The following is a 22,311-nucleotide window of genomic DNA, read 5'->3' on the forward strand; positions in this document are numbered from 1 at the left end:
CTCGCAAATAGACGAATATGTTCCTTGCAAATGTCTCACAAATTTAGAGCACAAGTCCCTCACAAATTACTACTAAATCCCTCACAAATTTAGAGAAAAAGTCCCTCACAAATTGCTTTAAGATTATTTTCCTTATCCTCTTATCTTGTCCAATATATATATATATATATATATACATACACGTCTATTGATAGAATTATTGTATTCAATAATTCATGAAACTCATTGAACTTCAACAATCTAACCATTAAATTCAAATTTATTGATTAAAAGATCAAATACACAAATTTTTAGACTTAATTTATTAAATAAGAAATTTAATATATAACGTAATTACACTAATTAATAAGTAATTCTTTTAAGAGTTACTCTTGATGTAACTGGATTTTCACTCATATATATACATATATTTTTTTAAAACCCACATATATATCATCATAAATGTTAAATATAATTTATATGTTTATAATGTGTAAGTTTTGTTTTCTTAATTTTGATAATTTAAAATACTTTTGTTCATTTTGATTTAGATATGAATTTAGTCTGTGTAAGTTCATGTTTTCTCAATTATAGTTCTTATAAATATTTTAATTTATTTTTGTCCTTATAAATATGCATTTTTCTAATTTTAGTTCCTTAAATATTATAATTTTTCTTTCATTGTTAGTTCATGTAAATTCGTACTAACAACTAAAATTAGAAAAAAAAACTTATTTCAACTAAACATTAAAGAAGAAAAAAACATTATAAAAATTGAAACTGAAAAAGGATAATCTTATAAGGATTAAAAATAATTGATAAATATAAATCTACTTTATATATATATATATATATATATATATATATATATATCATGCATTCAAGACAATTAATGGGGAAGGCCACTTTAAGTAATAAAGGTGTATGTTATTGAAATTAAAAATGTATTGCTAACATCAAATAATATATACAGTATAATTCAACAATTAGCTGTTTGAAATATTTTCTACGAATACCCAAAAAGATATATATGTATACATTTAAATAATCTAAATGAAAGTTATTAATTTGTATTAAATAATTATATAAATTAAATATTTAATATTTTTTTAAAAAGTAATAACGTATTGTTTATTAATTAGTTTAGTCTTATATTTTTGTATATCACAAAATCTCACATCGCCTATTTTAAAATAAAATTAATTAAAACAGAAAATACTTTGAATTTGTTTATATTAATTAACGATGTGAGCTGACTTGTTAAAACATATCATTCGGATAAAAAAATTACAAAATAATTTCTTCCCAATTATTACTTCCTAAGTGTTGTATTGTAGTCACTTTTGATCTAAAATTACAAATTATTATATATAAAGCGGGATTTTAATGTTTATCTATGCTTTATATAAACTCTTATAATGTTTATCTTATTTTAAGTTAACTTTTCTTTTTATCTTGTGTACAATTTAAGCATTTATAATATTAATGAAATCTTTAACTTAATTATAAAATATATTTTTTAATGAAAATAAAAAAATAATTAAGGGATATTTTGACACCTCCATCAATCCAAGTTGGTTGCACTGTATAGGCAAAGTAAATGTCAATTGTGCATAGAGCTGTCAAAACGGGTTACCCGGCCCGGCCCACCACGGGTTGGCCATTTGGTGGGCCAACCCAACCCGGCTCATTTATCAGTGAGCTCAAAAAAATCGAGTCTGGCCCGACCCACCACGGGTTGGTGGGTTAAACGGGTTGTCTCACCTTTAAAAAAAATAATTTTTTTATTTTTTTCTTCTTCTTAATATACAACTAAAACCCAAAAATTTAAAATTATTTTAAAAATCTCAGATTCTTAATTAAGACATCCATAAATGAATCATTCATCCCAAACATTAAATGATAATTTTAAATACAATCAAATCAAATCTAAATAATCTCAAATAGATAAATATAATCCAAAATCATCTTAAACTTCAAATATAATCCAAAATTATCTTAAACTTCAAATATAATCCAAAATCATAAAAATTACAAATCAAATCCAACATTAAATTATTATTGTCTCATGTTGGACTGCACCATGACCCAATAGTTATTGTATTTTTTCAAAAAAAAAATTTAATCACGGGTTGGTGGGCCAACCCGGCTCACCACGGGTTCAACCCGGGTGAGTCGGGTTGTTAGTGAGCCAGATTCAAATTTGACCCGCATTGAAACTTTCAAATTTGTTTTAACCCAACCTGGCTTGAACCCGTGGTGAGCCGGGTTGGCTCACCGGGCCAAGCCCATTTTGACAGCTCTAATTGTGCGACTGTCATTGTGCCAAGTGAATTTTGCTGATTTTATTCATTTTTTTTTTATTAAATTATTATTTACTTATTCATTTTGTCTAAATTTTTTAGTTTCCCTCGCATAAAGACGTTTGTGAGCACATTTTTTTGGTTTACCTCGCAAACCCTAAGTGCAAATTTCATGAAAGGAGAACCCAAACTCACGAAGGTGCGGTGAAGAAGCATTTTGCGATGAAGAAGGTCCATTACGAAGGTGAACATGAACAAGCATTTCATTCCACTTTAAAATTTCATCTGCTCTTTTTGCGATAACCAAAGAGAAAGCCTCCCCTCACTCGTTAGTATTCCACTTTTCTTGAGCCAACCACCCACATTAAAATTTCGTCTACTCTTTTCAGCAAGTCTAATCCGTGAATTGAAAATAGAAAGAAGTATTAGAGGATGATCCTGTTGGCAATTTCAACCTGGTGCTTAATTTGAGGTTTGCTTATTGGTTTCACTTGCTATTTTTTAGATTATTTTACAATCATGAGTATTTTATTTTAACTCACTTCTATTAACTATGTTATTGGTGAAGAAGTATGCTTAATTTGCTTATTGCTTGTGCTCTCTTTTGTATTTAGTATAATTGAATTTTGACTGCTATATGAATCAGAATAAAAATTTCACAAGAAAATAAGAAATTCATGAATATTCTGCATAGCTTTAAATTTCTAGTCTTTCTGCACTTGACATAATTTCAAAAACATTTTTTCTCTTTGAAATCATTTACAGGTAAGTACAACTCAAGTTTATGATCAAATGATTAAAGAGATAAGTTATGGTCCATCTAAATTTGCAACTTCTTTTAATGGCTTAATAGTTAATGGATATAAATTTCATACTAAGGACAAACAAATAATTAAGATAAAAGTACTTAATTCTCTAAAAATAATTATATATCATGAATTTTAATTTTTTTAATTAGATTAAACCATTAACAAACAAATATTTCAATAATTTATTTATTTATTTTAAAATAGCCTAGTCATTTATTAATTTTATTTTTTCAAATAACTTTTGCAAACATTAAAACGTAATAAAATTTAGAATTAAGAAATCAGTTAAAGAAAAATTTATTGTTTTTTTCATTATTTTATTTTTTTTATAAATTCATATCATTGTTATATTTTATAAACCCTAAACATTATTATTATTATGATAAATGATTTAACTCTAACTTAATAGAAAGCCTTATATGTGTAATGGACAAATTTTAAGAATCACTTATACAATTAAATATATGTTAAGAAGTATAAAATAATATCTAAGAAGCAACTTACTTGCAAGACCGGCTATTATTTCATGGAACCACATATGATGGTGGCCGAGTCCTAGCAAGCCCACTATAAAATTCACCCAAAGAATGATACAATTTGTGGCATCCCAAATACGAAGTTAACAATCGTTTGTTCAACACAGAACAATAGTGAAGATCTATTTTTGTTTTGTTTATTTGATTGTCTCGTAGATTTAGTAATGTCTGCCATCTTGTTTTTTGTTTTGTAGTGTTGTACTTCTTTTTTGTTATTTAGTCATATTCTATCATTTGGATTGGAAACTTAACTGACCCACCTTTGGTTAGCCTCTATTTTGTTTTCTAATGCACAAGTGATTCTAAAACAAAAGCAATTTACCAAAACAGGAGTCATCCTTCAGCTAGAAAACAACTTCATTCTCATTAAGGTCAAAATAATTTCTCTTAAGTGACAATACTTCTATATATACCTTTCAAAACATTTCCTTCAAAGCATACCAACAACTAACACATTTCCAAACACAAACCTCAATAGGGCTGCTATACCAATTAAGCAAAGCCTTGAGACAGTGTGTAAAAGAAAAAATCATTAGTCCTAGTTAACAAAAGCATGGCTTCCATTGGCTTAAAGCAACACGTTTTAGCTCTACTGCTTCTTCTCTCGATTTGTACTTTCCATGCAATGTCCAACAACCTCCATGATGCATCCATGTCCCAAAGACACGAGCAGTGGATGAAAAAATATGGTAAAGTATATAAAGATGCTGCAGAGAAGCAAAAACGTTTCCTCATATTCAAAGACAACGTTGAATTCATTGAATCCTTCAATGATGTTGGGAAAAAATCTTACAGGCTTGGCATCAATCACGTTGCTGACCTAACCAATGAAGAATTCAAGGCTTCCCACAACGGATACAAGAGCTCTCTTGGGCTGAGAATAACAACACAAACACCATTCAAATATGAAAACGTTACTGATATTCCTATTGCTATGGATTGGAGGCAGAAAGGAGCTGTTACTCGAATCAAGAACCAAGGCAAATGTGGTAAGAAACACAAAGAAAACCATACATTACAAGTGGTACTATTTATTTATATATTTTCTCTTTTGAAACTCACATCACATGACATTTTGGTTACAAAACAGGTAGCTGTTGGGCATTTTCAACAGTTGCTGCAACAGAAGGTATTCACCAAATAACTACGGGTAAGCTAGTGTCCCTATCAGAGCAAGAGTTAGTGGATTGTGATACAGTGGATCATGGATGTGATGGAGGTCTTATGGAAGATGGATTTGAATTCATTATAAAAAATGGTGGAATCACCACTGAGACAAACTACCCCTACACTGGAGTTAATGGAACTTGTGACAAAAACAATGAGGCTTCACCTGCAGCAAAAATTAAGGGGTATGAGATTGTACCTCCTAATAGTGAGGAGGCACTCCTAAAAGCTGTTGCAAACCAACCTGTGTCAGTTTCCATTGATGCTGGAGTTTCTGCTTTCCAATTTTACTCAAGCGGGGTTTTCACAGGACAATGTGGGAATAAAATAGACCATGGTGTTACGGTTGTTGGTTATGGTAGTACTGATGATGGTACTAAGTATTGGATTGTGAAGAATTCGTGGGGCACAAGATGGGGTGAAGAAGGATACATAAGGATGGAACGAGGCATAGATGCCAAAGAAGGTCTATGTGGCATTGCCATGGATGCATCTTATCCAACTGCTGTCTACGTAGAAAACCTTGCAATGATAAATTGCGTTTCATATTTGATTTATTTTGCATTGTTAGTGCATGTACTTGTACGCAATGAAATTTTTCCTTATTTTTAACAAATATAATTTCATAGTTATTTGAGGAATGATTCATTTACTTCTTTTGGAAGTCTTTAACCTTGTAAGCTCTTTTATCTTAGGATCATTTATCTTAGCTTAACAGTTAGTTGGTTGTTAACATAACACGTTAATTGTTAACCTTGCATGCATATTAATTATATTGAAGTTGCAGAGGTTGTGCAACAATATAGTGATACAAAACATGATTCCATTATAGTAGAACCGAATAATGATGCAGTAATTGTACAAAAACAGATTCCACTTCCTTTTCCATCCAAAACAGTTCAACCAAAGAGATTTGAGCTAGATAGTGAGTTGTTGGAGATCTTTAAGAAGGTGTAAGTCAGCATTTTTCTCTTTAATGTCATTCAACATATTTCTAAATATGTAAAGTTACTTACACTACTATAAAAATGGAAATTAGAGACGGAAAAAAATCCTTCACAAAATTAAAGAAAATCCGTCACATAATTATTAGTGACGGAATTTGTGACGGATTTTGGGTCGTCACAAAAAATGGCGTCACAAAATATTTAATGACGGAAAATTTTATTCGTTACTAAATTTTCCATCACAAACTGTGAGGGATTCAAAAACCGTCACAAATTGTGAGAGATTCAAAATCCGTCACAAAATCCTAATTTTTTATTTTTACAAATTTTTAAATAAAAAAAATTAAATTATTCCAAATTTATGATTTATACAATATATATTATTTTCACTTTTTTTCTAATCTACAAGTATTAATTATTAATTTTCAGATAATTGATAATGGTAAGATTCGAACCCCTTATCTTCTACTCATTCTAACCTTAACACTCCTTCTCCATCCATCTGAGCTACCTTATCAATTTAGTACTTATTTAACAATATATATATAAATATGAAAGAATATCAATTTTTTTCACAATAATATCAAACATCATTAAACATCAAATTAAAAAATTTAAAATAGATTCATAGTTAAAATCATAATATAATTTATTTTAGAATTTTTATTTTATTAAATTAATTGAAAATTAATTATATTTTATCACTTTTTAATCAAGTGAATGAATTATAATGAATTAACAAAATTTTTAAAATATATTTTAATTGAAAGTATATTTTTAGTAAATATTTGAATATAAAAGTATTTTTATAAATAATTAAATGAAAAATATATTTTAAAATTTATTTCTCTCATAACACCACTTAAGTAAAAATTTTCAAAAAAAAACTAAACTTATATTTGTTTGCGTTATTTTTCCAAAAAAGTAAAAAAAAAAAAAAAAAGATCAAACCTTTTGATAATTAAGTCATCCAAAAATTAAGACGAAAAAATAATGTTGATTGGACCAAACTACCCAATACATACGGACTGAGTTCAATGTGATATCCTCCACCAAAAAGAAAAGGACAATAGACTCCGAAACGGTAATGCATAAATAGAATTTGAAAATTAATAATTGATAGACTTAATTATACTTTTTATTAAATGATCAAGCACAATGAATTTTCTAGCGTCAACCATTATATATATATATATATATATAGTTATATATAATTATATATAATTTATAAATATACTTTTATATATTTATTTTTAGATTTTTTAGTTAAAATGCAAAATAATATTGTCTTTTTATAATTTCATAAGTATTTTTAAATTAAAAGTTTTTTCCTAATTCATATTTTAATTTCTTATACTTCAAAATGACAACTTATTATTTAAATTAATTCATTTCTTATGTTTTAATTTTTAATCTTTTGATGAAAAAAATATTTTAGTTTCATAAATTTTTAATTATTTTTTTAGCAAAATATTTTTTATTTATACATAATTCTTAAATATAATAATTGTGCAATAAAATTTTCTATTTTGAGAGGGATACGTAATCCATCACAAATTGTGACGGAATTTGTGTTGGAATACAATTTTTAAAAATATTTCGTCACAGAATCCGTCACAAATTGTGAAGGATTCAAAATTCGTCACAAAATCCTAATTTTTTATTTTTACGAATTTTTAAATAAAAATAATTAAATTATTCCAGATTTATTAATTATATAATATATATTATTTTCACCTTTTCTTTTCCTAATATACAAGTATTAATTATAAAGTGTATTATATAATATATATAATACACTTTATAATTAATTATATATATTTTTTTTTCACCTTTTATTAATTATATAATATATATTAAATTATTCCATTTAAGTGTATTATAAAGTATGATGATAATATTTTTATATATTTATTCATAGACTTAATTGTACTTTTTATTAAATGATCAAGCACAATGAATTTTCTAGTGTCAACCATTATATATATATATATATATATATATATACATATATATATATATATATATATATATATAATTATATATAATTTATAAATATACTTTTATATATTTATTTTTAGCTTTTTTAGTTAAAATGTAAAATAATATTGTCTTTTTATAATTTCATAAGTATTTTTAAATTAAAAGTTTTTTCCTAATTCATATTTTAATTTCTTATACTTCAAAATGACAACTTATTATTTAAATTAATTCATTTCTTATGTTTTAATTTTTAATCTTTTGATGAAAAAAATATTTTAGTTTCATAATTTTTTAATTATTTTTTTAGCAAAATATTTTTTATTTATACATAATTCTTAAATATAATAATTGTACAATAAAATTTTCTATTTTGAGAGGGATACATAATCCCTCACAGATTGTGACGAAATTTGTGACGGAATACAATTTTTAAAAATTTTCCGTCACAGAATTCGTCACAAAATTATTCATTAAATTTTGTGACGGATTTTTGTGACGAAATATTTAGAGAGGAATCAAAATCCGTCACTAAATCCGTCGCAAATTTTTTTTTTATTAGTGACCCCGTTTGTGACGGGATTGTTAGAGACGGAAATTTTTCCGTCACAAAATCCGTCACAAACTCTAAAAATAAGTAGTCTATCACAAAAATAAAATTTTCGTCACAAAAGTCGTCACTATTAGTGACGACATTTTATCCGTCACAAATTTTCGTCACAAGTTTTAATTTTTCTAGTAGTGTTAAGGATTTGTGCACAAACAAGAGAAAATTGAAGGGGATGAGATGATTAAGATGGGAAGAAATGGTTCTGCATTACTTCAAAAGAAAAAAAAATAACGTGTTTACACTTATTTCTTCATAATTACTACCATAGTGTAAAAATCATGGCACCTTCACTGTCATTTGTACCACAGGAGAATGCATTTTCATTGATGTTATCTTGGATCTTGGTGCTTCTATTAATATCATGCATGCATCAGTTTTTAGATCAATGGAAATTGTTGATTTGATGTCAACAAGCATGGTCACTTAGTTGGAAAATAGGAGTATTGTTCATCCATTCAAAGTGGTGGAAGATGTACTAGTCAAAGTCGAGGATTTATTCTTCCCTACAAATTTCTACATTTTAGACATGGAGGATGAATCATCCAGTCATACTACTTTGATTTTAGGGAGACCATTTCTAAGGACAACTAGGACCAAGATTGATGTGCATGCAGACACTCTTTTCATGGAGTTTGGTGATAATATTGTGTTATTCAACGTGTGTGAGGCCATGAAACACCCTACAAAAAACCATTCTATTTTCTAGTTAGGTGTTCTTGATTTACTTGATGATGATGGCATAAATGAATATGTTGATTTTTATACTTTTTTCTAATTATGTTGATTTGGATTACACTTGTGGTGATATAATTACGTATGCTACATGTGCAGGAATTAGTGTTGTTATTGTAGGTTTATCATCCATTGTACCTTCCACCTTACCATTCATCATGCAAGCATCTTCTTTGGAGTTTAAATTTTTACCTACACATTTGAAGTATGCTTACCTAGAGTATAACCAAAGTCATTATAGCTAGCAACCTTCAATCTGACTAGGAGGAGATATTGCTACCGATTTTTAAAGAGCATAGGAAAACCATTAGTTGGACTCTAGCTGACCTTTTTGGGATTAGTTATATTATTTATATGCAGTAAATATTATTAGAAGACGAGTCCTAACCTATGAAATAGCCATAGAGATGACTTAATCTTACCATTCTAGATGTGGTGAAGAACGAGATCATGAAACTACTTTCAATTGGAATTATTTATCTCATTTTTGATAGCTAGTGGGTTAGTCCTATATAAATGGTTGCTAAGAAAATTAGGATCACTGTAGTGAAGAACAATGAGTTGGTTCCAACTAGAATGTAAAATAGTTGGCGAGTGTGCATAGATTATAGGAGACTTAATCAGGCAACTTGCAAGGATCACTTTCCTCTTTCATTCATAGATTAAGTGTTGGAGAGGCTTGTAGGTAAATCCCACTATTGGTTTTTTGATGGATTCTCAAGTTACATGCAAATTAACATTACACCAAAGGACCAACCCAAGACCATATTCACATGTCCTTTTGGCACATTTGCTTATTCCAAGATGTCATTTGGCCTATGCAACGCTTCAAGCACCTTTCAGAGGTGTATGGTGAGTATTTTCTCAAATTTATTGGAGACTTTGATGGAAGTGTTTATGGATGATTTCACTATATATAGTCTTTCATTTGATGAATTCTTAGAGAGTTTATCTAGGATGTTGTACAAGTGCATGCGTTGAAACTAACCTTGAGCTAAAATTTGAAATGTCATTTTATGGTAGTATAAGGTATAGCTTTTGGGCACCTATAGTCTCTAGTAGGGGCATATATAGAGGTTGATAAAACTAAGATTGATGTCATTGTCTCTCTACCTTATCTCGCATCTATGTAGGAAGTTTGTTCTTTTCTTGGACATGCAGATTTTTACAAGAGGTTCATCCAAGACTTCAACAAGATAGCACTATCACTGTCCAAGTTTTTATAGAAAAATGTTGAACTTGTCTTTGACCAACCATGTTAGGAGGCCTTTGAGAAGGTGAAGAAAAGGTTCACCTTTACCCTATTATTCACCCACCAAATTAGGAGCTTCCCTTTGAACTCATGCGCAATGCATCCAACTTTACTTTTGGAGTTGTTTTAGCTTTGGGAGTTAGAAAATTTTCTCATGTTCTAGTTTATGCCTCTCAGACATAAGATGCAACTCAAGCTAATTATACGACCACTAAAAGAAGCTTTTAGCTATTTTTTGTATTGGATAAATTTTGTTCTTATTTGCTAGGTTTTAGGATTATGGTGTTTTCTAACCATGCAGCGTTGAAATTCTTATTAAAGAAGCCCAATGCTAAACTAAGGTTGATTAGATAAATGTTTTTTCTTCAAGAGTTTCACATTGAGATCAGAGACGAGTGGTGCTGAGAACTTGGTAGTTGACCACTTGAGTAGGATTGAGGAAAGGAGGATTGATCCCCTAGTTGTCAGAGATAATTTTCCTGACGAGCAGTTGATGCACTTACGTGATATTGCTTTGGCCTTGTTATATCCATACACATCCTTTTACTTTAATTCAAAATTCAATCAGTCAAATACTTGTTTGTCACTCATATATCCATTCATCATCATCAAATCATGCAAAAAAAAATTCAACCAAAATAAAAGTTCTAATTTATGCACACATTACCCTAACCTATCACTACTTCAATTCAACACCAATAAGTTAATACAACATGAATTCAGACTAAAAATAATAGTCAATTGTCAATTTATTTATATGTCTTTACAAAAATTAAATTCATCAATCTAAAAGGCTTAGGGATCGTCTCTATCCTTATCCTTGATATATGCAAATGGATTTGACAATCTAGCTCCCCCAGGCCTAGAGTGGTAATCTTACAGCTCAACGTGCTTGCCATAGCTTCAACCTCTATTTCACACCTTCCTTAGTGATCTCCTCTAGATTTCCTCTACAAGTGCTTTTAGTTTTTTGAAGATTCATATTAAACCTAATATCTTTTATTTTATTTCTTTTAATAAGTATTTGGGTTAAGCTCAAAGCCCAACTCAATACTCTCTAGTTTATCACCTCACTTATTTTATTAATAAAACATTTTTCTATATTATAATTTAATTATTCTAATATTTATTTATTTATTTTATTATAAAAATCAGGATGTTATATTAGATGCCCTGTTGTGTTTAAACTTCAAACCATAAACATTTAAAATTGAATATCTTTTAATCGATTTAATATATTACATTCAAAATTGTTTAAACTTTTATCAATTTAGAATATAGTATATTAAAACGGATTCAATTGATTTTTAAAATGTTACCATAAATTCCAAAAGACCACATTTAAAACTATGTTTTAACCAAATTAATATAATACATTCAAAATTAGTTAACTTTTTAACTGGTGCAAAATATAGTATATTAAAATAGTTGTGACTCATCTGATTTTAAAAATCTTTTCATAAATTCAAAAATGTCACCACATCATCAATTAAATCAGTTGTAATACAACTTATTTAATAGATTGACGTTGTGAGTTATTTTTTCACTATTTACCATATGCAACCAAAATTATACATTATTTAAGAATGACAATAATCCATCTCAATAAATAAAATCATTCAAGAAGGCAAGATATCTCATGCCATCAACAACCACAAAGATTTCATTTTCATTGGTTCCAGCCATTAACAACAAGAGACTCAACTGGGAGTCTATTAAGTTTTAATAGGAACCCAACAATGAATTCTTATATATTCTTACTTTAACACCGTTGGTCAACTAATAAAAAAAATGTCTTCAATTTAAGAAGATAAGTTCCTCCAAGATTCGGCCAGCAAGATGTATCCTTCCTCGGCTAAATTCTACCATGACAAATTATTGCTAAGCTAAATAAGGCAAGGAATATGTCACTCCCAATGAACACACCAAACCATAACAACTATCTCATATCAGAATTTTGGTACTAAAGAAACCTTCATTGAATCATAAATATAAGGATATGGAGAGAAGAGGGAATATAATAGCAGCATGACTCCGTTGGAATCATTAAAGGGTCTTGAGAAGGGAATGAAGTAGCCTTTGGGAGAGAGCTTTTAGCTATCACACCTTGAAATATTGAGTTCTTACTTAAAAGGAAAGAAAGAGTGAAAGTGGGTGTTTATGGGAAATCTGACTTGTTAGGGTTGGGAAGGAATTTAGAGGATTTTTTAGGAGTCTCCTCATTCCCATTAGCCTAGTCCATTTAGATTAACCCTTCATTAAAGCCCATTCAGCCCACAAACAATATTAACCCAAAAACTCACTGAATGTTATTAATTTTTACAAAAATAAACTTACTTCCGCAATAAATTTTAATTAAAACCACTAGATGTCTAGATCAATCATAAAAAAAACAGACCAAGTTACAAAATGTATTGAACTATATTGCCACTTGGAAGTGGGTTTAAAATGAATGAAAAAATTGTTACTGTAAGGTATGTAGTACATAGATAATGATTACATTATAAGATTTATAGTAATTTTATAATTATCTGTCAATTTAAATTAATAAAATAAAGTATTAAATAATTTTTAAATTTTTAAAAAAATTTACAGACTTGATCTATATGTTAAGAATTTTAAATTTAATGATTAGATCATTAAAATTTGATTTAAAACATAAGTTATTTAATAAAGTAATTTTAAGTAAACCTATACAAATAATATTTGTTGCTTTATCAAATTTTCACATAAATATTATCAAAGTATATTAGTAGGCGACAACTGCCTACCTCCACTTCCAAAGATCATCATCATCATTGTACAATCTAAGAGAGCAATTAATGAATCCATAATGCATGTTTACTATCCTCCACCGTTTAGATTGAACATGTATCTAAATAAAGTGTTTTTTAAAGAAAACTCATTTTAAAATAATAAAAATTTAAAGTTTATATTATAATAAAATTGTCATATAGTCACATATATCTTATAATAATATAATATTTATCATTAAAAATCTTTTATTCAATAATAAATACAATATATATGTTAGTATATTATTAAAAAATAAATAAATATTATAATAACACATGAAATATATTATTAAATTTAATTTAAAATTAACAATAAAATTAAGTGTCATGTCAAATAAATATATAATTATATATATTATATTTATAATAACATTTTTATATACTACAGTAACGTTTCTTATTATACCGAAAGAAAAAATCACAAATTTTACAAAGAACAAAAGCATAGTTTAGTAAAAAGAAAATATAAAGTTTGCAGATTTTTCCTACTCCATTAATGCATTACTAACATACTCTTCACTTTTTCTTGCATTTGTCATAATATATTCAAGATTCTATGATTACTGTATAAATTACAGTTTTACCTATCAATTGTTTTTTTTTCCTTTTCTTGCACGCTCTTTCATCTCTCTACTCTACCAAACCCCGAGCGTGTGGTTCAGCGATAGGGGTTGACCCACGCTTAAGCAAGGTCAGGGGTTCGAATCCTGCCTTGTGTATGCAACCGCGTTAAATCTTGGGGCCAACTATCCCACCCTTTGAGGTGCCTCCAACCTAGCGAGGAGATTAGTCACTGCTGTCGGCGGTGGATACTCCAGGGACAAACCAAAAAAAAAAAAAAAAAAATCTCTCTACTCTACCACGAAAAAAAAAATTATGCCATCCGAAACTCCTGAAAATTTCAAATTTCACAGGTCTTTTTTTTTTTTTTTTTTTGGTAATTGGAGATAATGAAAGCAAAAACAAACAAGAAAATTACAAACGTAAATAACTAGTCCCTATTGCATTTGCATGCAGAGCCAAACCCAAGTAGGGCGAAGGAGCCTCTAAGACTTGAAAAGAGATCCAATTTGGGAAGACCCCATCTTGACTATAATAATGTATCAACACACACATTCCCTTTTCGAAGAATGTGATTAATATGAACGATCTACTCTCTTTGAAGAAGCTTCTTGATAGTCTCACATACTGCAGCATGAATATGAGAAGAAGGAAGTTGTTAGTTGATGAGCACTATTGATTGTAGCGAATATGTGTACAGACGGATTGTTCTGAATATGCCACCTTACTCTCTTTTTTTTTTCCTTTTAAAATTAATTCAAATCTTTGATTTCTTTAGTTTCCTTTCACTTCCTCATTTCACAAGACCTTTCATACACATATATAACCATAAAAAAAAAAAAAAATCATAAAACAAAGTTGTATAGTTTGTGAGCGACAAAAACTTAAGTTTGTGGAAAGAGAGTGAGAAAAAAGAAGAACCAAGCGAAGGAAATAATCACCAATCATGATTTATGGCCGAACCAAGAAAGGCAGAAATAGTAAATAAATAAATAAAAGATAAAAAAAAATATAAAATAAAAAAGTGGTCTAATTTCTCAAAAACAAGCATCATGTAAAAAATAAAAACATAAAAAAAAGTGCTTCATTCTTCTTTTATCTTTAGTACACAGTTTAGCCCTATTTCTGTATAACAAAACATGCTCATAACTTTAAATAAACATATTTAATTAAAATTGTTCAATCTTGGCCTTTAAGGAAGCTTCTTAGGCCAATAACATAAATAAATTTTCATAAAATTTACATAATTTATTAATTTAAAAATTAAAATAAAGTAATTTCATATAAAATACAATAATTATATTAAAAGTTGCATTTATTAATCTTAAAATCAAAAGTTTGAGTTCCATAACTTTTTCTTTTTAACGAGTTGAGTTCCACAACTTATTTAAAAACAAGTTTAATTTCTAGCTAGTATTGTTAATGTAAAGAATCTTATACAAACAACCAATTTGAAATAATCATTAATATGACTTTTATAATAATTATGAAAAATTCAACAAATTTACTTAAACTATTGAACAAAGTATACTGCTTTTTATTTGAACAAAATAATAAATTACACCCGCTGTTAGAAACCATAGACTTGAAAGTTTGAATAATTACCCATTTCGATCATTGAAGAATTAAATTAAAGCTAATTTCCTTCAAAATATATAAAAAAAAATTAATTAAAAAACTAAATTTTTTTCAATGTTATTTTGTAAAATAAGTTTTAAAAGCTGTTTTTAAAGGTAAAAGATAATTTTATATAAGTAAACTTTTCAAAACAGTTACCAACCAGCTATAAATCAACATCTATTTTAGAAAAATGATATTATATCACCCATGAAAATTTCAAAGCAAGGGCAGATGCTTTGGTGCACCTTCTGAACATTTCTTTATGGTAAAGATTGTGATAGCCATTGCACCCGATTCAACAATAAAGTGTTAATAATTAAAATCTTCAAACAAAAACTACTAGTCTATTATGCATTGCACCAAATGACTATTAGAACAATAATAAACAACAAGTCCATTCCATATGCGGGTACCCCAATATAAGCGCAATAAATAAGCAAGGAAACTCATAAGCCAGAGAATAAATTGAAAAGAAACCTTATGCAATTCCAGCAATGCATTAAACACTCGTCTGCAACAACTATATCAAATATCCACATTATGAACACAGATTATTCATGGATATAATATAGTTTGTAAAGAGTTCAACATAAAACATAAAAACATAAATTAAACTTGCTATCAGCTTAATAAAAACTATATTAAACTAAGAAGTCTTGATCAAGTCTCAATAGGCGGCATATTCAGAAACTCGATCATAGTCATCACTTGAACTTGCAGCACCATCAGACGAACTTGAAGATGAATCATCATCCTCGCCAGAAATTGCAGCACCCCCCGCAGCTGCTAAAATAGTAGCATCCCACTTAGCAGAAAAAGCAGCACTCCACTCAGCTGGCGCTGCAGCAGCATTATCAGCTAAAACCGTAGCAGCAACAGACGCATCAGCTACAATTGTAGCAGCAGTAGCCTCATTAGCTGATGAAACCGTTGCAGGAGGAGCAGCAGTAGGAGCAGCCTCATTCATTTGAATATCACGCAACGGATTTTCCGCTGCTTGTGATAGAGTGATCTTGGCACAGTCCTTGGCTCCAGCTTTTGTAAACTCATTAACAAGCAAATTCACATATGCAGCTAAGGATCTCTTGAACATGATTGAACAGCTCTTGTTACCTTGATCAAGATTCTGCACCCCTCCTTTCACAAAACAGCCAACTTTAGCACCAGCTATGTACGCTTTGCATGCCAAAATAATTTCCTGAGCTCGGGTGCAGAAGTGGCCAGCAACGAAATCCTCGAAATTCTGAAACCAAAAATATGGTCAATTTTTTAACCCAAGAAACAAAAGTTATACGAGTAAACCAACAATTCACAAACATATATATACACACAAAAAAAAAAAAAAAAAAAAAAAACTCCTCACTTCTTATTTACTCTTCATATATATATCCAAAGATCTATAAGTTAAAAACCCTAGACACTAAACCCTAACCCTATACCAGGAGAAAAACATGAGAGGAAGGGAGAAGATAAGGTCACTGAGAGAGTGGTAACACGTAGATGATAAAAAACATTTAGCATGTAATTTTAAAGAATAAGTGACATGGGTATGAATGTATGATGTTGAATTGATATTTGATATATATGTAATATATGTTGATGATGAATTTGCAATGAAGTGATTTAACCAAATAAATATAGTTTTTTCTGACAATATACCTAGTTTAATATATACAGAAACGAAACGAGAGACAGTTAAAGAATCAAACCTTTGGAGGGTTTCTCATGATATACACCATGGACTTCAGAGATAAGAGGAATGTGTCCTCATTGTACCTCAGGGAACAAATCTCACCAGCTTTTGTACCACTCTGGACCACTTGAACCCCAGGCTCATTATAGTAAGGCTCTGGAGTCAAGATCAGACCCTGAATCGAAACCAGAACCTGCAAAATTGTTGAAACATTTGGAATCCATCTCTCAGTCACTGCTGCACCACTCCAAGTGCCAAGAAGACTGAGGCAAACTTTGCCGCAGTGGTACAAGTTAGGGTTTAATTTGAGCCCACAAGAACGGTAGTGGACCAACTGCATTGAAAAATGTTCCTTGAGTTAGACTTTGAAAATAAAAGTGAACATGAAAATAATGTGCAAGTTAGATACAGTATCCTCAACCGCATACCGGTGGCACATTTGGGTATGCATTAGGAAACTTGATATCAAAGAAGAAAATGCCATCATGATATGGGGTTCCTTCAGCACCTATTATAACAGCCCTCAAAAGATCTAGCCTGGATTCGAAGACTCGAACAAAAATTGTGTCTGATCAAGATAAAATATAGTGTCAAATCAACAACATCAAGGGATTAATTAATTGCACCAAAACCCTGTGGCGCTGACACATTGCTCATTATGATATTCAAAACATAATTTAATTACAGCCATTTCCACGAAGGGAAACAATTATAAAGCACTGTTTCATAAGGATATATATTAAAAGTTATGCAGCTATTCCAATGGTTTGACATTGGCATATTGATAACAACAATGGAGACAATCATACAGTACAAATTCAAAAAGTGATCGAGATAATAAAGAAACTAACTCTCACCCGGTAAATTCTTCTCCAACATTTTCCACTCCTCCATAATACGCTTTGCCCATTGGTTTGAAGGCTGTTCAGGAAATAAATATACAGTAAACATAAATAATTAAGATTAAGACTGAAAAAGAAGAGCAATTGAAAGGTTACCTGATTCACGTTAACGTTATGAACATAAAAATGGTCCGACCCATTCTGGACGATGTCAAACTGCTTAAAGTTTTGGAATTTCTTGAGAATTTCATATCTGGCTTCGTCAGATATTGGAGCAGCATTAGCACTACTGGCAGTCCCATTAGTGCTATTATACAAAGTATTTGGAACCCAAACGTTAGGAAACAATTGCACACGAGGGGCATGAAACAAATTCTGAGGAGCGGGGTAATTAGGACCAAAACCATAGGAACTGTGAGTAGGAAACATATTCCGATGAGAGGAATAAGTACCAAAAGCAAACGGTATTGGCTCAGGTGTAAAACCATGAGCAGGAAACAAATTCTGAGGAGATGAGTAAGGACCAAAAGCATAAGATATTGGATCCGGTGAATAACCATGAGTAGGAAACAAGTTTTGAGGAGGGGCATAATGAGGACCAAAACCATAACGAATTGGATTACATGAATGACTGGGAGTAGGAAATGGCTGAAAAGGAAAAGAATTCTTCATTCCCAAAACATTGGCACTTGCACCTCCCGGAACCGGAAAACCAAATGTAGGTCCAGCAAAACGTGAACGATTCTGCAAACTTATAGTACTTCCAGATGAAGGTCCAGCAAAAAGTGAATGATTACGCAAACTTGAAGTACTTCCAGAAGATTCCTTTAAATTTTGCAAATGTGCCATATGAAGTGCCTGGCCTACATGCGGCACTTTCCTGGGCCCCAAATTAGACCAGTTCAAAGGAAAGTAGGGCTTGGGCAGCATTTTAATCTCAGGAGGCCCTGAAAATTAACAAATTAGATTTAGATGACCCCATTCCAAATGCCAACTTTAACTTACTTCCCTGAATTGTAAGGCATTTGATCCTTTCTGTGAGTATATAATAAGTTTAGAAGAATATTTAAAAAAAATTCTACCAAAAATAAAATGTTTTTTCTGATAAATTTTTTTTCAAAAACACTGCTAAATTGTATTCAAACTGGCTCATACTCTAGAAAGTTTGAGAAAGTCTTAGAGGAAAAGATGCCTCCATTCTAGAAGGGTGTTTAATTATAAGCTTAATAGATAATAATAGTTATTTTGGAACTAGAAGAATATACCTGCAGAAGGTCCTTGTGTTGAAGGCTTAGAAGGTTCTTCTATTTCAGTCTTAGGAATCTTAAATGGCAAAAGTGGAGGCTGAGATGACTTAGTCGACACAGGAGAGTTATTGGCACCAGCCTTAGTCTGAGACAAAGGAGACAATGAAACATTGTTAGTCGCTTTTGAACTGATATTAAGGTCTGCCATCCAAGGAATGGGAGCCTCAATTCCTGCAGGTAAATCCACACGGTCAAATTGCTTTTGTAGAATAGAATTATAATTATCTACTTCCATTTCGACGTTATCGTCCCAAAACAAATCAGAAATGTTCGATATTGCATCTTCATCACTTAAATTATCAGAAGACTCATCAGAATCATGTTCATCGAATTTGATGATCAAATTATGGGTTTCTTTAGCACCGCTATTGGAAGACTTGACCTTGCTTTCTGATCCGGATTTAGCCTTTCCGCATGGAAGAAATAGATCATCAAACACCAGCTGAAAAAGATTTCAAGCAAAATGTTACTGTTGCTTATCATGTTGAAAAAGATGACATCAACCATCTGCAAGAAAAAAATAAATCATATACCATAGTTTGACTATCGCCGTAACCTTCCTGAATGAGTTCAATCGCCTTCCCTTTCTCACTTTTGACAACAATATCACCTTTTAATGCTACCTTTGCAGAGTTATCGTCATTGTCTACGTTGATACCTTCATGCATGACCTACAATAGTAAAATACGATTAATTTATTTGTTTCAGTAAGAAAAACATAAAGCTCATAGAGGCATCATTGATCATTGAATCTTAGAAAAAAAACAAGAAAGCAAGGAAAATTAGTTCAAAGGTAAAAGCATGCATGTCAAGGACATAATGATAATCCAGTAAATTCAGTCAATTTGAATATCTCACAGTTTAAATTAAGAAATAAGGAAGTACTGTTCATAATTTATGATGAAGAAAAAAAATATTCATCAGCAACTGGAGAAGAAACAACATGATTAGGAATACCAATCACAAAATATTAACAAAGCATTAGTGTCTTAAGTGGTGCTGAGTGTTACCAACTGAAAACAACCCTACACATAGCTCTGCATGTTATAATATATCAGTAAAATTTCAGACAAAAAAGAAAAGAGAGAAACAAAAATTCTAGAAGAAAAAAAAAAACTTTTTTATGTAAAAATATTTTTGCATGCCGGTTAATTCTTGAATTGTTGAGCACCCAATCACTTGACTCCGCCCAACAATAGCATAATTCTGTAAAAATCCATGCAGTTTTTTGTTTTTCCGACACGTGACTAAAAAAAGACATGATCACGACTACAGTGATATCCGATCTTTGCTACATTCCCAATAATCAATGTAATAAAAAATCCCAAAACTGGTAACTTAATAATCAAAGAAACCCGAAATTAATGCATCAAAATGATAGTATAAAATAATTTTGTTTTTGTTTAAAAAAAAAAACACTTCCATTTCTCAAAAAAAAAAACACAAACACACACAGTTTACAATGTTGCAGTCAATAAACGTCCTCTTCTCAGAGAATTTCCGACCAACGCCAATCCCTCTCCTGAAACCCAAGACCAACAAACTAAGCTCGTAGCACGCAAACCGAGAAACCTCGGACTCCTCGAAATGCATGCCACGACGACACTTGAAAAAAACCAAAAAAAGCAAGCGCATTTAAAGTTTTATTTAAAAAAATAATTAAAAAAAAGCATCAACCGAAAACAAAAAATTAAAATTAAAAAAATCAAAAGTTCAGTAAGAAACCAGCATGAGCAAAATAACAAAAAAATAAAATAAAACAAAATAAAGAGGACGCTGAGGTGTATGCCTCTTTCTGCTTCTTCGATTTGGGCGCGTCGTTCACTGGTGGCGGAATCTCGACCTTGTCAACGTCCATAGACGACGCCATTCTTCTGCAAAAGGAACAAAACGACAGTGTTTTAAGTTTTAACAACGCAGAGAATTGAAAAAGGTTAGAGAATTATAGAGAGAGAGAGAGGAAAACGAAGCATAGTCACTTGGAAGAGCTGGGAGATGAATGAAACATGGGGAACCGCAAAACGGAGCGTTTTTGGAGAAGAAATCAAGAGAAGCAATGTTACTGTGAGTTGTGAGGAGTGAAGGAAGGAGGAGCAAGGTATATTTATAATAGTGGGTTGACGCACGTCAACACCAAAACGCCATGCAACGACGCCGTTTCTGTGCGCGTTTAGAGTGGGGAGGGGACACGTTCCCCTGCGTTCGCCTTTCGCTGCACCTGTCCTGCATTAACCAATCAGAAAAAGCTGCTTTATTAAAGGGAGTAAATCGCTCGCAAGCATTTATTAGGCACTTTATTTTAATCCAGGATATTAATATAAGTATTAAATTTTTTATATAAAGTCACCGACTGAGTTAACTTTTTTGCTTCTTTTGGTTGCGTGAATATTTATATAAACATGCTGTATTCTAAAATTGATAATTAATGATTAATTTATATCTATTAAGTGATACTATAATTGTTAAATTTAGTAAAAAAGAGTATTAGTAGCACACTCTTTTTAATACATTAATTTTTATTGGTTAAAATTTATTATAAATTATAAATTATAAGAGAGAATTATTAAACATGATATGAAATCTATCAAGTTTTGTATATTTTGATAAATTTTAATCAATGAAAGAATGTGTTTAAAAAAATATACTATTTCTACTCTCCATTATAAAGAAAAAATATATATATTTATTGTTCTTAAATATAACCAAATTTAATTATTTTTATATTATTTAATGATATTTTTTTTAAAATATCTCTCCTTTAATATATGACTTTTCAATTTAGTATTTCTTTTACATCTAATAAGGACAATTTAGAAAAAAAATTTATGGAATAGTAAAATTTAATACAAATAATTAACTTTCTTTTAGTTCGTCCCTAGAGTATTCACCACCGATAGTAGTGACTAATCTTCTCGCTATGTTGGAGACACTTCAAAAGCTGGGATAGCTGACCTAAAATTATAACGCAGCTGCATACATAAGACAGAATTCGAACCCTTGACCTTGCTTAAGCGTGGATCAACCCCTACCGCTGAACCACACGCTTGGAATTATTAACTTTCTTAATATGTGTAAAATCAGTTATTTTTATTTATAATAAAAAATAAAAAAAAAGTAATTAAGAATGTATTATTAACAATTCTCTTTTAATAAATATACCACAACCACCTTATTTGAT

At 30.1% G+C, this 22,311-nt stretch overlaps 2 protein-coding genes across 3 annotated transcripts; one reads left to right on the forward strand and one right to left on the reverse strand.

The window, feature by feature from the left end:
* The first annotated feature begins 2,987 nt into the window (after positions 1–2,987).
* Positions 2,988–6,617, forward strand: LOC109818440 (senescence-specific cysteine protease SAG39). The gene is made up of 2 exons (XM_083062278.1): positions 2,988–4,616; positions 4,718–6,617. The coding sequence occupies exons 1-2, from the start codon at positions 4,181–4,183 to the stop codon at positions 5,404–5,406; spliced, it is 1,125 nt and encodes a 374-aa protein (XP_082918404.1). The 5' UTR covers positions 2,988–4,180; the 3' UTR covers positions 5,407–6,617.
* Positions 6,618–15,539: 8,922 nt separating this feature from the next.
* LOC109818449 (uncharacterized) lies at positions 15,540–21,383 on the reverse strand. 2 transcript variants are annotated; one of them, XM_020383922.3, is made up of 10 exons: positions 21,113–21,382; positions 20,923–21,007; positions 19,667–19,804; positions 19,516–19,575; positions 19,092–19,218; positions 17,983–18,773; positions 17,842–17,905; positions 17,413–17,552; positions 17,001–17,318; positions 15,541–16,534 (listed from the first exon to the last, which is right to left on the reverse strand). In XM_020383922.3, the coding sequence occupies exons 1-10, from the start codon at positions 21,139–21,141 to the stop codon at positions 15,959–15,961; spliced, it is 2,328 nt and encodes a 775-aa protein (XP_020239511.1). In that variant the 5' UTR covers positions 21,142–21,382; the 3' UTR covers positions 15,541–15,958. The 2 variants fall into 2 exon arrangements, with proteins under 2 accessions (XP_020239510.1, XP_020239511.1); XM_020383921.3 differs by having other exon boundaries at positions 15,540–16,534; positions 19,092–19,575; positions 21,113–21,383.
* Positions 21,384–22,311: the final 928 nt, after the last annotated feature.

Source organism: Cajanus cajan, chromosome 8 (genome assembly GCF_000230855.2).
Source record: "Cajanus cajan strain Asha chromosome 8, NIPB_CcT2T_4, whole genome shotgun sequence".
NCBI classification, from domain to species: Eukaryota; Viridiplantae; Streptophyta; class Magnoliopsida; order Fabales; family Fabaceae; genus Cajanus; species Cajanus cajan.

Coding starts and splice junctions, on each gene's coding strand:
- LOC109818440 (XM_083062278.1), top strand. CDS start 4,181: ATGGCTTCCATTGGCTTAAAGCAACACGTTTTAGCTCTACTGCTTCTT. Junction 4,617..4,717: donor CAAGAACCAAGGCAAATGTG/GTAAGAAACACA, acceptor GTTACAAAACAG/GTAGCTGTTGGGCATTTTCA.
- LOC109818449 (XM_020383921.3), bottom strand. CDS start 21,141: ATGTTTCATTCATCTCCCAGCTCTTCCAA. Junction 21,008..21,112: donor TCATCTCCCAGCTCTTCCAA/GTGACTATGCTT, acceptor TTCCTTTTGCAG/AAGAATGGCGTCGTCTATGG. Junction 19,805..20,922: donor AATCGAAGAAGCAGAAAGAG/GCATACACCTCA, acceptor TTACTATTGTAG/GTCATGCATGAAGGTATCAA.